The sequence below is a fragment of the Nycticebus coucang genome, unplaced genomic scaffold (genome assembly GCF_027406575.1).
Source record: "Nycticebus coucang isolate mNycCou1 unplaced genomic scaffold, mNycCou1.pri scaffold_57, whole genome shotgun sequence".
NCBI lineage: Eukaryota > Metazoa > Chordata > Mammalia > Primates > Lorisidae > Nycticebus > Nycticebus coucang.
In genome coordinates this window covers 720,348-736,875 of record NW_026515585.1, presented here as the reverse complement: position 1 = coordinate 736,875, position 16,528 = coordinate 720,348, and the positions used below count along the sequence as shown (strand labels likewise).

Genomic DNA, 16,528 nt, shown 5'->3' with positions numbered 1-16,528 from the left:
CTACTTTGAGATACCATCTAACTCCAGTGAGACTAGCCTACATCACAAAATCCCAAAACCAGAGATGTTGGCGTGGATGTGGAGAAAAGGGAACACTTTTGCACTGCTGGTGGGAATGTAAATTAATACATTCCTTTTGGAAAGAGATATGGAGAACACTTGAAGATCTAAAAATAGATATGCCATTCAATCCTGTAATTCCTCTACTGGGCATATACCCAGAAGACCAAAAATCACATCGTAACAAAGATATTTGTATTAGAGTATTTATTGCAGCCCTATTCATAATTGCTAAGTCATCGAAAAAGCCCAAGTGCCCATTGATCCATGAATGGATTAATAAATTGTGGTATATGTACACCATGGAATATTATGCAGCCTTAAAAAAAGATGGAAACTTTACCTCTTTCATGTTTACATGGATGGAGCTGGAACATATTTTTCTTAGTAAAGTGTCTCAAGAATGGAAGAAAAAGTACCCAATGTACTCACCCTTATTATGAAACTAATGTAGGACCTTCACATAAAAGCTATAACCCAGTTACAAGGTAATAATAGGGAGAAGGGGGAAAGAGAAGGGAGGGAGCAGGGAGGGAGGTGGAGGGTGGGGGATTAATGGCATCTTGCTTTAGTTTTTGTGTCCTTACCTGTGCAGAGACTTTCCAGCTTAATTAAGTCCCATTTGTTTAATTTTGGTATTGTCGTGGATTGCCAACAGAGTCTTCATAAAATCTTTCCCCAGGTCTACATCATCAAGTTTTCCCCTGCACTTTCTTCTAGGACTTTTATCATTTCATGTCTTAGATTTAAACTTTTATCCATCTTGAATTCAATTTTTGCAAGTTGACGAAAAGTGCAGGTCCACTTTCAGTTTTTATGTGAATTATCCAGTTCTCCCAGTACCATTTATTGAATAGTGATTATTTGTTTGGTTTATCAAAGATCAGATAGCAATCAGAAGCTGGTTTCATCTCTACGTTTTCTATTCTGTTCTATATGCCTGTATTTCTATTTTTGTGCCTGTACCATGCTGTTCTGATAACTGTGGACTTACAATATAATGTAAAGTCTGGTAGAGTGATACTTCTGGATTTGTTTTTATTATTAATAATTTCCTTGGCTTTATGGGTTTTTTTATTGTTTCCATACAACATGCAGAACTCTTTCTTCCATTTCTTCAAAGTATGATGTTGGTATTTTAATGGTAATTACATCGAATCCATACATTACTTTGGGTTTTATAAACATTGTAACAATGCAAATCTTCCCAGTCGTGTACATGACATATTCTTCCATATATTCATGTCTCCTGCTATTTCTTTTCTTAGGGTTTCATAATTCTCTTTGTAAAGATCTTTCATGTCCTTGGTTAAGTATATTCCCAGGTATTTCACTTTCTTTGAAGCTGCTCTGAAGGGTATTGTGTCCCTGTTTGCCTCTCATTTTAATTGTTATTTGCATACACAAAGGCTCCTGATTTGAGAACATTGATTTTATACTCCACACCATTACTGTATATCTTGATCACTCCCAGGAGTCGTGTAGTTGAATCAGTTGGGTTCTCTAAGTATAAAATGATAACATTGGCAAAGAGTGAAAGTTTGACCTCCTCGGCCATCTTTTGTATCCACTTAATGTCCTTCTCTTTCCTGATTGCATTAGTTAAAACTTCCAGAGCTATGTGGAATACCAGTGGTGATGGCGGACATCCTGTCTAGTTTCAGTTCTAAGTGGAAAACTTTATTCAGTGTGAAATTGGCTGTGAGTTTGTCCCAGAAGGCTTCAACCAATTAAGAAATGTGTCATCTCTGCCTATTTTCTTAAGTGTTCTTGTTAGAAAAAGATGCTGAATATTGCCAAATGCTTTTTCTGCATCTATTGAGAGGATTTTATGGTCTTTATTTGGCTTCTATTGATATGGTGAATTATGTTTATGGACTTGTGTAGGTTAAACTAGCTTCATCTTAGCATCACTGGGATGAAGCCGACTTGATTATGACATATAATTTTTTAAATGTATAGATAAAATCTATTTTCTAGGATTTTGTTGAGTATATTTCTGTCGATATTCATTAGTGAAATTGGTCTGTTGTTCTCTTTTTACTTTGGTCTTTTCTTGGTATTGGTATCAGGGTGATATTTTCTTCATAGAACATGCTAGGGAAGGTTTCTTTCTTCTCAGTGTTTTGGAATTCATTCTGCATGATAGGTATAAGCTCTTCATTGAAGATTTCATCAAATTCTCGTGAAGCCATGTGGTTTAGGGATTTTCTTTTTGTTGTTAGAAGCTTTTTTATTGTTATTTAAATTTCAGTGCTTGATATTTGTCTGTTCTAGAGCTCTATTTCTCCCTGGTTAAGTCTAGGGACACAGTGTGATTCCAGGTATTGGTCCATTTCGTCCACATTGTCAAATTATTGGGCATAGAGTTGCTTGTAGTAGACAGAGATAATCTCTTGTATCTCTGTGGTATCTGTAGTTATTTCCCCTTTTTTTGTTTCTGATTGAGGTTTTAGAGATTTTAATGCTATCTTTCTATTTAATCTGGCCAAAGGTTTATTGATTTTATTTATCTTTTCAAAGAACGAACTTTCCATTTTATTGATTTTCTGAATGATTCTTTTGTTTACAACTTCATTTATTTCTAATTTAATTTTGGTTATTTCTTTTCTTCTGCTAGGTTTGCAATTGGATTACTCTTCCTTCTCCATTTCTTTGAGATGATTCATTAGGCTGTTGATGTGCTCTCTTTCCATATTTCTTATGTTGGTATCTAATGCAAGAAATTTCCTCTTATGACATCTATTTCAGTATCCCACAGGTTTTGGGAATCTGTGGCTTCATTGTCATGCTGTTCATGAAATCTAATAATTTCCTTCTTTCATCCTCCTTGATTCAACTGTCATGTAGCATAAAGTTTGTAGTTTCCAGGACTTTGTGTGTGGATGAAGGTTTTTGTTGCAATCGATTTCTATCTTTATTCCCTGGTGGACTGAAAAGATGCAAAGTATTATTTAAAATTTTCAAAAAAAATTGTTGAGGTTTGATTTGTGTCTGTGGGCTGGAGAATGATCCATGGGCTGATAGAAGAACATATTCTCATTGGCTTTGGGGTTGTGTGTTCTATATATGTCTATTAAGCATACTGATCTAGGGTAGCATTCAAGTTCCTTGTTTCTATGTGTAGTTTCTGTTTAGTGGCTCTGTCCAGTTCTCTTGGAGGAATGTTAAAGTCCCTAGCTACTGTGGTGTTGTAGGATATTATATTGTTCAGACAATTAGTGTTTGCTTCATAAATCTGGGACCATATAAGTTGGGTGTTATATACTTTTAGAATTGAAATGTCCTCTTGTTCTATTTTTCTCTTGACTAGTATATAGTGACCCTCTTTGTTATTACTTACTTTTTTGCTTTAAATACAATTGTCTCTGAAAATAAACTTGCAACCCCTCCTTTTCTGATTTCCTTTTGTTTTTTAATATTTTAAATATGTTTTCCTTCATTAAATCATAACTGTGTACCTTAATGCATTTATGGGGTATAATGTGGTGATTGTACATGTTGAAGGATAAAACAAGACTCAGGATGAAGGCCTGGAAAACAATAATTCAGGCAAATGGTAATCATCTCCTCGCTTACTTAACTGCTGGTTCACCCTGAGTCTTCTTTTGTCCTTCAACATTAGGTGTGTTTCTAGAGACAGCATATAGATGGATTGTGCTTTTTTATCCAGTCACCCAGTCTGTGCTTTGTCAGTGGGGATTCCAAGCCATTCATTGAGAGAATTGTTAAGTATTGTGGAGTTCTATTCACCTTATTTTGTGAAGGTCCATTGCTTAATTTTATTTTTTGCACCAATGTGGAAGCTATGTTTTGTTCTTCAGTTTCTGGGTGTCTACTTTTCTTGGAGGTCCATTGTGATGGTCAGTATGGAGAATGGGTCTGAGTATTTCTGCAGAGCTGGATGTGTAGTGGCAGATTTCATCAATGTTTGCATGTCAATAAAAGATTTTATTTCTCTGTCAAATTTAAAACCTAGTATACAGGGCGGCGCCTGTGGCTCAGTGAGTGGAGCGCCGGCCCCATATGCCGAGGGTGGCGGGTTCAGACCCGGCCCCGGCCAAACTGCAACAAAAAGAAAAAATAGCCGGGCGTTGTGGCGGGCGCCTGTAGTCCCAGCTACTCCGGAGGCTGAGGCAAGAGAATCGCGTAAGCCCAAGAGTTAGAGGTTGCTGTGAGCCGTGAGATGCCACAGCACTCTACCCGAGGGCGGTACAGTGAGACTCTGTCTCTACAAAAAAAAAAAAAAAAAAAAAAAAACCTAGTATACAGAATCCTGGGCTGAAAATTGTTGTATTCAAGAAAGTTAAATGTCAATGACCACCTTCTTCTGGATTACAAAGTTTCAGCTGAAAGGTCCACTGTCACCCTAATGGATTGGCTCTTATAATTAAATTGGTGCTTACTCTTGGTTGCGTGCAGAATTTTCCCTTTAATTTTGACCTTGGACAGGTTCATTACAATGTGTCTGTTGAGATGAACCAGAGTTTGATATGCATCTAAGAGGACTGTGTCAGAATCTTGGTGATGCTTGGGAAATTTTCATTTACAATATGCTCTAGAAGGGCTTCTATACCTTTGGGTTATTTTCCTTTCCCGTCAGGGATCACTTTAATTTGTGTATTTGTATGCTTCATGAATTTCCATAATTCTCTAAGCTCTGCTTTTACTCTTTTATGCCTCTTTAAATGCCTGAGTTAGCTCAAGAGACATATCCCCTAGCTCTGAGATTCTTCTTTCTCCATGGTCTAATCTGTTATTTGTACTTTCTACTGCATCTTCAACTTCCCTGGGTGACTCCTTTATTTCTTTAAGGTCTAGTACCTCTTTCCTATCTTTTATTCACTTCTGAAGTCAATTTTTGGATTTCTCTTCAGTAATTATCCACTTTCCCTTCAATTCCCTTCATCATTTTTGCCATCCATACTCTAAATTCCCTTGATGTTACTTCCATAATTTCCTTCTAGGTAGGATCCTCTATGGTAGCTGCCTCATGGTCCCTTGAGTTTAGGGGTGATCTTTTGGTTTTTCGTGTTGCCAGATTTTTTTTCTTGTTGGTTTTTCCTCATATGTGCTTTCTTCTTTATCCATATCCTTCCCCTACTTTTTCCTCTCACGTCCTTCTTCTTAAATGTTCTTGTCTCTGTGCTTGAATGTTGGAGTGGCCTTTTGGTACAGGGACAAAAACAAGAAAAGAGAAATGAATGAGAAGTGAGAAAAGAAACAGAAAATAAGGGTGAAAGAAAAAGAAAAGAAAGGACAGGAAGAGAAATACGGGAGTAATAGTGGTGTTCAACAGGGTGCATTGACCCATACATGCAATTTCAGGACTCTGAGGGGCCAAGGAAGTTGGGTTCTCCACAGTCAAGAGCTCCTTATCAGCCTGACCAAAAGCAAGACCTTGCCTCCACCATATACAAAAGGAAAACATCTTTGTGTCACTGGGGGGACCTACTAATACTGTCCTTTGGAAGTCTAAAGTGAGAAGGACACCCAAGCCCAGGTTTTAAGGCCTCCTTGAGCCATGCCAATGCCATGGACCCCCAGCCTAGGCCCCAGAGCAAGGCTCTGTCCCATAAATAAAATACAGAATGAAAGAGAACAAAACAGATGAGAATAAAATTAAGAAAATAAATAAAATTATAAACCTTGGGGGAAAAGTAGGGATAGAGGGATACCTTAGTTTTCATTTGAAAAATTTATGAAGGAAAGATGAGAAAAATCTAGAAAAAGGAAGGAAAGAAAAAATAGAAAAGTAAGTTTAAAAAGCAAAGAAATGCTAACATAAAATGGAATCCTTATTATACAAGAAATTAAAAATGAAAAAATAAAACACAAGGAAAGAAAAACTTAAAAAAATTAGAAGGAAAAAATTTTAAATATACATACAGATAGCAATATATTACCTGGAATTCAGGTGGCACTCTGGGTGTTGGAGATGCAAAACAAACATGCTGATTCTGCTATATAAGATGGATGTGGGAAGCCACTGTCTAGTTGCTGAGGAAACCCGCTTCCTTCTTTCTGACTTATTATCCCTCAGTCAGGGCATGGTGGTTTCATTAACATTCAGGCATAGCAGGGTGGGGGCCTGAAGCTTTTACCAGACTTTTTAGGATACACACCTCAACATTCCAAACAGTGCCCCTTGGCCACAAAGTGGCTTTTCTGGGATGTGAGAACCATCCACCTCACCCCAATGATGGCTACCCAGCTCATCAGGTGCACCACAGCCAGTCACGTGCTGGGACCCTGCAGGCTGTTTCTTCCCAGTGGCCCTCCCACAATGACAGCCCTCTGATGGCAGCCAACCTAATCAAAGTTACACCCTGCCTGGTAGTTCAATCCCTGCCACTGGGCACCATTCAAGTTCACTCTCTCACTCAGGCTCTCCCAAGGCAGCTGTGGTGAGCACCCAAGTCCAAAAAATCTGCAGGACAGTACTTCCCTGTCTTTACCCCTCTGCCAGAGGGTCGGCCAGCCTCTGCAAGCAGGCACCTGCTTTCTATGCTGGTCCTACACTGCTCCTGACCTCCTTGTGAATGTGTAGGTGATTATATACTGATTTCATACTAGTATTGAATACACTGGATACTTTTTTTCCCCATTTTTGAGATACTTTACTAAGAAGAATAACCTAATGTGCATAATGCAATGAGACATTTCTAAACTATTAAGAAAAGCATATGAATGCCTTACCACATCAAATAAGTAAGCGAGGAGATGGTTCTGTTAATCATTTAAATGTAAGCATTCCACATTGTCTATCAAATCACATTTTACTTCATAAATGCATTAGTGTACACAGTTACTATTTGATAAATAAAACAAAAAGAAAATCATTTGATTATTAAGAGAAGTTAACATAGATCCACAGGAAAGAAAAAGCTGTGATTTAGAAATTAGACCACATTCTTGAATTGTTCTTAAGATACACTATTTAACATTTTTAAAATTTAAATTGATTCTAATATTCTTTGAATGATCATATTACATGAGTTCTAACATAATGATTCCTTTTGTAGAATTATATTTAATATTGAATTATATTAACAGCTTACTTTTTTTGTTGTTTTTATTTTTGAGACAGAGTCTCACTCAATAGAGTAACCTTGTGTCACAGCTCACAGCAACCTCAGACACTTTGGCTTAAGCAATTCTCTTGCTTTAGCTTCCCAAGTAGCTGGGACTACAGGCACCCACCACAGTGCCCAGCTATTTTTTTGTGTGTGTGTGTTATAGTTGTCCTTGTTTGGCAGGCCTGGGCTGGGTTCAAACTCACCAGCCCCAATGTATGTGGCCAGCACCCTAGCTGCTGAGCTATTGGTGCTTTGCCAACTTAGTTGATCTTGATGATGAACATTTGCAATGTATGCTTTCTCCCCATGTTTAAACTTACTCAGAGCATCACTGACTCAACACATTAAAAAATAAATATACAATAACTATTCATATTATAATTCTTTAAAATGTATCCTTTCAATTTGTTTTAGACTGGAACATCATCTCAAGGAAAATTAGAGCATATTGTTTCAGCAGGAGCTCAGATGAAATCCTGTATTGCATATCTGGAATCTGAAATCTCTGTAACAGAAACTTCTCAAGAAGAAATCAATGAAACCACATTTCGGAAATACAAGCAACTCTATCTAAAAGAATTGAAAATTAGAAAATTGTCATACAAAAAACTAAGAGAGTAGGTCAAAACACAAAATCATAGAAAATAAATTAAGTTCATTAATTTGCCTCAATGCATAATTTTTTAGGGAGGGACGCTCATGAAATTATTTGGAAATAAAAACAGGTCTTAGTGAACTTAATTTTGAAATATTCATTCAGAGCAGTTTGTTTTTCTCCCTTTTTATGATTTTATATGAAATTTTTTCATATGAATTATTATGTAGTGAACCTGATCTCTTATTCCTTCAGCTAGATATTTTTGTAGCTTTATAATTTAGACAGTGATATTGTTATAAATTTCTTGCCACCATTCCCCTAGGTAAAAATATTAATGAGTTTCATTAATCTAATGAAGATTACAACTTAAACCCAAATAGTCAAGTACTACAACTATTCTTTCAGCATCTTCTGGCACCTGGAAAATTAACTTTTCTTGGCTGTGATCTTTGGTCTTGGCACTAGTGGGCACATTGAGAAAAAATTTCTGGTATAGTTTTTCCATTCAACACAAAGGCATATTTGCAAAACTTGCATACTTGATTAACACAGAGATAAAGGATGGATAACTCACGAAGTTCTTAAAAATAATGCCATGGTCAGCCTGAGGTATGGAAGACACACAAAAAGGTTAGGCCCCACCACTCGTGCCTTGGTAACAATGTTATCAGCTGATTTCCACCGGTGCTTGCTGAAGTTCTTCTTGATCACCAACTCAGCCATCTCATTCTCACCTAGAAGTTGTTGCTCTGAATTATCTCTCAGTGCCCAATACTTAACTTTCCCCATATAGTGGGTGAAATGTAAAAGGGTGGCAAAAGCAAGTGCTTGAAGAGGTCTTTGAGAAACTTTTTTTTTTTTTTTTTTTTTAATCTTTGTACTGGCTTAAGAGAATAAGTTTTTTTCTAACTTTTTTGTTGTGGAATGTTTAGTATAGTCAAGCAAATTGATATATTCCCTATTGCACATAGTTGCTCTCTAAACATAAGTATTTCTAATGATACCCTCAAGTGTTTATTATAAAGAGAGCCATTACAGAAGGCAGCGAGCGTACCCTGTTGATCTTTGCATCATTGACAGCCATACCTCTCCCCTCTGCACTTGAACTATTTTCTTATTAGAAACTATTTTCTTTTTTTTTTTTTTTTTAATTTGGCCTGGGCTGGGTTTGAACCCGCCACCTCCGGCATATGGGACCGGCGCCCTACCCGCTGAGCCACAGGCGCCGCCCAGAAACTATTTTCTTATTTAGAATGGTTTTATAACTGGAGTTGCACAGAGTAGGCCTGCCCTGACACATTTTCAGTTACAAAACACGGTTTAAATGGAAATTTTATTTACACTTATGCCAACTTCTTAATATTAAATTGCAAGCCACTTAGGAATGCTTTAGGAAAAATGAAATACTAACCACTCATCTTTTGCAATCTTCATAGAATTCATCAGAATCTAACAGAAGACACTGCTGATTTGCTTGATGAAAAAAAGAGTAACAGATCTTGATGTATCACTCTTGCCATAAGGTCAGTTCTAGATTCACTTGTATTGAAAATATTTAAAAAGTGTAGTTTTCAACAGAAAGTTTATTTGAAGGGAACCTTGGTGATCTTCTGCCTCAAGCCCAGAGATTTCAGATAACAGCCTAGTGAACTACCTAACCAAAGTTAGTTATGTTATCTTTTTTTCTTTTGAGTTTCAAATTTCTGACGTAACTTTTCTTTTTAATTTGTGGAAATGCCAAGTTGTTTAATTAACTTAACATGTTAAGCAAAGATCATAATTATCTACCTTAATTAAGAAAAGAAACAGAAATTTTCTTTTAAGTCCCTGGTGCTCTCATTTTCAAGAGATACCCATTTGTTACCTTGATGGGATAAATATAACTAAACTGATGCATTTTACATTTTTTATTTTTTAATTTTTTTATTAAATCATAAAGAGATAGATCTTAACCTGTATGATGTAAGCATTCCAAATTGTGTATGAAATCAGCACACTGTACCCCATAAATGCATTACTGTATGCATTTTACATTTTCTAAAAAGCTACACTTAAATTACATTTAGGGCATTGAACATTATTGCCTAATAATCGAATGAATACCCATAGGTGCTCTGAGTTACTTTGTAATTGATTTCACTGTGACTGTGTTTCATAACACTTCAAGGTTTCCTGCACCACCTAAAGTGTTCCACCCCTAATCACAAGGGAATGCTTGCCATCCAAAACTTTAACCACATAGGATGTTTACTACCTATAGGAATCCAACATAGACACTTTTTATGAATTCAATAAGCCTGTAATACAAAGAAATATTAATTTCTGTTTCTAATTAATTTCTTTTTTTTTTTACTTTATTACATAACCATATGTCTTTAATTACCATTGAACTTATGGCGGTTTTGTATCAAGTTTCATAAAATGTATAGATTTCTGGGCAATTGTATTATACTTTTTAAATAGTGAAATCAAGCAACTAATTGAGCTTTTAAAATGAAGTTTATCCATGCCTCTCTATTTGACCATTGCTGAATGATCCAAGATCAAGATGGCAAAAGTATCAAAGATGTGTAAATAGCAATGACAACCAAAGAGAATCAATTAATTCCTCCTACTCAGAATTTCTTGTAAAGGAACACATGGTTCCCATTTCTCTTGGAGATGTAACAAGAACCTGGTATTACAGCCATTTTATTTTATTCATAGTAAGAATTCATTTCTGCAAATCTCAAAATGGATCCGATGATGACAAGCTGTGTCAATTGTAGAGGCCATAAAGAAAAAGTTACTTCAACTGTCTTGTCCCAATTTAAAATTGCTTATCTAATGTTTGGCCATTTTCACTCTGGGGGACATTACAAAGGCCATTCACAGGAACACATTCCTGTGGGAGTCTGAGGCAGGATGAGCTCTAGAGCCCAAGCAGTTCAAGCTGTGGCGTGCGGTGATCATCCCTGTGTATAGCCACTGCACTCCAACCTGAGCAATATAGCATGGCCCTGTCTCAAAAAGAATTTACAAAAACCATAAAACATTTGTTTGAACAAAAACAAATAGCAACTAATTTTCATGATGATTTTAATACTTAAATGGCAAAATACTAGCTTACAAATTTTTCTTCATTATTTGGCTTACTTAGTGTTTGTTTTTTTAAAAAACAAAACATGAGATGATCAGGGTCTATGTACTTCCGAGTCATGAAATTGAACTACTGGATATAAAAAGAAAATGAGTGTTAAATACTCTGCAAATATAAAATGTCCTCATTGGCTCTTACCAGGAAAGTCAGATAATGTATCATTTTATAGAATAATGATGAAAGAATGTATAAGTACAGATGCAGTGAAAGGGAAGATTTTGGAGGAAATATTCTCCCATAATTTTTCAGAAGGAAAGGAATGTTTATTTTAAATGTGTATATTCCTTCCATTTTCTCTGAGTTATATTTAAAAATCTGTGTGGTTTTATCAATGTGCAGAAAGTAGCTGAAAAAGAACTCCACATTCAAGAAGGTGACCTAAAGCCCATTCCCGGGCTGAAGCTAATTTCCTTTTTGACTTTAGACAAACTACAATCTCTCTGACCCAGTGTTGCCTCTAATATGAATTTAGGGGGTTGATTACATTAATGTGTTTTATGGGTTTTTGGAATTTTTTACAAATATAAAGTTTCTTTAAAAAATGCATGAAACCGTATTATACAAAACAGAAACACAGTCGTCTGGCTAAAGGAGGCATGCTGCCTCTCTAGGTGTGACTTCCTTGACTCTTAATCCTACAGTGTTCTCTCTGGACACTTAGATTTCCCTGGGACATAGATTGTAAGTTACCAGTTATGAGAGAATCTTCTTAATTAGCTAAAATTTGCTGATACATTTGTGTTCTGTATATAATATTACAATATTCCTATATTTAAGAATGAAAAATTAGAAACAAAGTTGCAAATGTGCTCCTCATATTAATATTGGACTTCAAGCTACCCCTGCCACCTGAAACCTAATCTCCACCTGCAAATAAACAGAAAGAACATGGAGATAGGGGCAGTGCTTTTCCTACAAATAATTGGTGCATTGTACTCCATAGGGAGCTAAGATAGCTTTTGACTTAGTATTATGTATGAAAATATTAGCAGTTCATTAAGCTTTTTTATTTCCTCTGGCAGTCATCAGTTTTTCCTAAGATATTGCTCCACACACTTCACAAACCATTGGTGGTACCTTGTCAGTGATCAATGTCACCGAGATATTTTTCTCCCCCTTTTGCTTTTGTCATCTGTACCAGGCACTGTATTGAATAATTCACTTGGGGACAATGATTCTGCATTTCTATTAAGAGAAGTATGAGGAAAAATACATGACTTAATAGGAACATAAAAATAAAGTGAGAGAGGGCAGCGCTTGTGGCTCATTGAGTAAGGCGCCAGCCCCATATACCGAGGGTGGCGGGTTCAAACCCAGCCCCGGCCAAAGTGCAACAAAAAAATAGCCGGGTGTTGTGGCGGGCACCTGTAGTCCCAGCTGCTCGGGAGGCTGAGGCAAGAGAATCGCGTAAGCCCAAGAGCTAGAGGTTGCTGTGAGTCCTTTGACGTCATGGCACTCTACTGAGGGCAGTACAGTGAGACTCTGTCTCTACAAAAAAGTAAATAAATAAATAAATAAATAAAGTGAGAGAGACTTTTTAAAAGTCCTTTAATATTTGACAATTTTCACTTGTGAATACAGACAAAATAACTGCAGCCTCCCATCATCTAGTGCAAGACTGGAGTCATCATAGATCCAGATCTTATTCCATAACGTACATATACCACAATTTGTTAATCTGTTCCTGGGTTAATGGGCATTTGGGTTGCTTCCATGACTTGGCAATTATGAATTGGACTGACAATTTATCATTGAGGTGATGGTTATGTTAATCAGTATGATGTAAGCATTCCATATTTTATATCAAATTAGCACACTGTGCCCCATAAATGTACATAGTTATGATTTAATAAAAAAATAAATAAAATATGAAAAAATCAAGATCTTTCTTGAAGCTTTTAGGTGCCCTCCCAGAGATGCTCCTTCCCTTTGGCCTGGGTCTGTCTCTTTCCCTGTGAGCTCTCACATCTGACCTGGTGTCTCTTTCCCAAGGACAGTTGCCCTTGCCATCACTTATGTGGGAAAGTATTCAAAAGCCAATGAGAGGCAGAAAGAGAACTGATTCCAGGGTTGGAATAAGAGCAACTACTTCGACCACGTGCTAAGAGTTAGGAGGAAAGATGACCTCTCCTTAAATATGTTATATAAAAAGTATTCTCCATCTAGAGAAAACACTCCTTTAGCACAGAAGTAAGCAATCTGTTGAGAAGTGTGTTTCATTTTTATATGAGTAAAATGTATATAAAACAGTTTGTGAATCAGGCATAAAGGAGTTAAAAAAAATCCACACATAAGTAGCGAATATTTAAAAGAAGAGCTCCCTGGGGAAAGCTAATAAGATTACACTAGTAGTTCCTTAATGCAAGTCATGTAAGGATGTACATTTTACATAGTCTTTATTGATGGTAATGTGAGTATTCATTCTGTAAAAGCTTCTCTTTATATTTGGTATTAAAGTTTTACTTTTATAAGACCTAGTTAGTATGGTTTCATTATATATTTTATAATCCTGTCAATAATATTATCACAGAAATGTTATGGAAAACAATCTATGAAAATATTAGGAAACCATTTTAACTTATGTCATGTGGGCAAAGTGGCCTGTGATTCCAACACTTTTGGAAGCCAAGGTGGGTTGATCACTTGAGGCCAGGAGTTTGAGTCTAGTTTGTGCAAGATAGTGAGACCCCCAATCTCTACGAAATGTTTTATAACATTTCAAAAAAATTGACTTTATATCTATAATTTATAAATCCCTTGGATATTATATTATCAACACAAAACATTAACTATATTCAGTAGAGTATTTGAGATCCTATTTTTGGCACTTAGTAAGAGAACACATTTTATACAAGAGTTAAATAAGAATACTCAAGACACTTGCAATATAGTTTGTTTCACACATTTAATAAATTACCTAACAACTGTAATTAATCTAATATTAAAAAAGGTAGTTATTTCTGATCTGAAAAAAACCAAAGTTATGATTAACAAGCTATTTATACTTTTGCACCTAATCCTGTTACACAAAGTCTTGAATCTAAAGAAACTAAGTTTGAAAATGAGCTTTAACCTGTATTTATTCTTTTCTTCAAGCAAATTTTCTGAAGTGTTTGTATCTGTATGAATAAGGAAAGGTTAATAATAGCACAGATGGCATAATATTTACACTTAATCTTTTGTCAGTAGAATTTGGATAGGACATTACGACAATGCCACTTCATGTATATGTTTAAGATTCTGAGATGATGGGTGGCGCCTGTGGCTCAGTCGGTGGGGCGCCGGCCCCATATACCGAGGGTGGCTGGTTCGGACCCGGCCCCGGCCAAACTGAAAAAAAAAAAAAAAAAAAGATTCTGAGATGAAAAGTTATTAGCTTTGAACATACCTAAAAATTCTAATTTTCTAAAACTGGAGAGTGCAAAGATCATTTTTAAGAGAAAATCAACTAAAGTGAAAAAACTGATTCAACTTTTATAAATAACAGAGTTTTGCTCAGAATTAACAAAAAAAAATACATGGATTACAAAGTATGACTTGAGTTGTTTGACCTTTATATTAATAAATAGAAAAATCAGGGCGCTGAAATGATGTATATTCAATAGTAAACCTATGGTAACTGTATTTTATCAGATTATTATAAATAGCATTACATTTTGATGTTCTATATTACGTAAAACAGTTTGTAAACTTAAAATAAGCTGGAATTTACTTTCACTCATGTGATTATTCTTTTATTTAAAAATGCTCGTCAGATCTAGTTTCGAAATTTTTTGTTTAAAGGACGCATTTTATAAGAAATATGTCATTCCCTAGCCGGGCATTGTGGCGGGTGCCTGTAGTCACAGCTACTCGGGACACTGAGGCAAGAGAATCGCTTGGGCCCAGGAGTTGGAGGTTGCTGTGAGCTGTGTGAGACCACGGCACTCTTCCGAGGGCCATAAAGTGAGACTCTGTCTCTAAAAAAAAAAAAAAGAAAAGAAATATGTCATTCCCATGATAATATCTCTTGTTTAAATTTAACATTATATATAATATTTGTCTTATTTCAGATCTAGGATTTGTTGCCAAAATTTATGAATTAAGTTAAGATTAATTATTGATTTCTGAAATGAACTTGATAGAGCAAGTGGCACCACTCTTTATTGTGTGGTCAAAGGATACTACATTACATTTTTTTTTTTCTCACACAAATCTACTGAAAACTGTGAACACATAGACACTCATCGTGAAGAGTGTACACATGCTTCGTTTAATTCATGTTTCACAGCTTTAAACATCTCGGGAGGGAAGGCTATGCATCTTTTTCTCTGGCTCTACACTTCCTTCACTTTTGCCATTTCTGAGGGATTCTCAGCACACTGAAGCTATTACTGGAAAGCAAAGGACTCACCAACTTCTCAGGTTTACCTAGTGATTTAAGGCCAAAGTCCCCAGACACATGTAGTAACACTTAGTCAAGCCATTATAGCTCATTAGCAGTCACTTGACAGGTGACGTTTTCAATGTCTGATCATTTACTTGTCATTAGTTTTCTTTTGCCCTTAGGAAAAGTACCAAATTCCTTAGCATGGGAATAAAAATACTTAAATCAATTTGGTTTATGTGACGTTATTCAGCTTTATCTCTTAGGACTTACTGTGCTCTGCCCCTGTGTTCAAGCAACTGGCTCAACTAAACCACTTAGGACTCCCCATGTTCTTTCCCCACCCCATCAGCTGCGTGCGGTAGCTTCTTCCTCTCCCTTGTCCTTCAGGCAACCTACATATTGTCTCCACCAAAAAGCCTGTGATGCTGACACAAAACTAGGATGGCTTCTGTGTGCATGTTTCAGTACTGTCCTGATTTGCGCCTGTCATGGTGTCTGTGACTCTGGAAATGGCCTAGCTCTTTTTTCAGGTTATTGTAGACATTTGTTGAGGGATGGACTATATTATGTCTTGTAATTTCAATGCTTGCCACAGTACCTTAGCATAGGACTGTAGAATAGATGAATGAAGAATGAGAAAAGGAGAAACTGATAATTTAACCACAGTGATAATCAATTTATAATTAATATGTAGCATTAGGCATATTATTCTTGATAATTTTTCATTATTAACATAACTGTGCAGATATGGTTTTAATCCTCTGTAATATTGGATAACTTCTTAATTCTTCTTTACTGACTTATACTCAGTTAATTATGAAATCTTTTAGTCAAAAATTCTTTTTTATTTCCTAGCTGCTTCTGAATATGCATCTGGATTCGACATATCTTCTCCTTTAATCATATGATGTGTTAAATGTAAACCAAGTTCTAGTTGGAAAAGCACATGAGAATATATACAAATTTTACAGAAAAAAAGTTCCATAATCAGAAAGATAATAAAATGTTCTTACTGGGCTGTTTAAATGGTGTACTGTTTTTCATTCAATGTATCACATGGGAGAATCTTTGCGAAAAGAAAATAATTTATACCATATCTTTAAAACAAAAATTTATTTATGTTTTAAATAATGTTTCTTGGCCTATTGACTATTCAGTGAATTTTGCAGTTGAAGCCAGTATTGCTGCTTTTCCATATACAAACTGCCCTCATGCCGGCTGCTTAGCAACCAAACCACCAAGTTGTCATTGATATTTCAATGGAGTTGAGAGTTAGGTTATTT

At 35.9% G+C, this 16,528-nt stretch overlaps 1 protein-coding gene across 1 annotated transcript in view; it reads left to right on the top strand.

Moving 5' to 3' along the window:
- Window positions 1–16,221, top strand: part of LOC128579472 (ankyrin repeat domain-containing protein 26-like) — a 76,555-nt gene extending 60,334 nt beyond the window's left edge. The window contains exons 13-15 of the mRNA XM_053581549.1: window positions 7,554–7,756; window positions 9,174–9,260; window positions 16,101–16,221. Coding sequence (XP_053437524.1) covers window positions 7,554–7,756; window positions 9,174–9,240 — 270 coding nt within the window. The 3' untranslated portion in view covers window positions 9,241–9,260; window positions 16,101–16,221. The remainder of the gene's footprint in view (window positions 1–7,553; window positions 7,757–9,173; window positions 9,261–16,100) is intronic.
- Window positions 16,222–16,528: the final 307 nt, after the last annotated feature.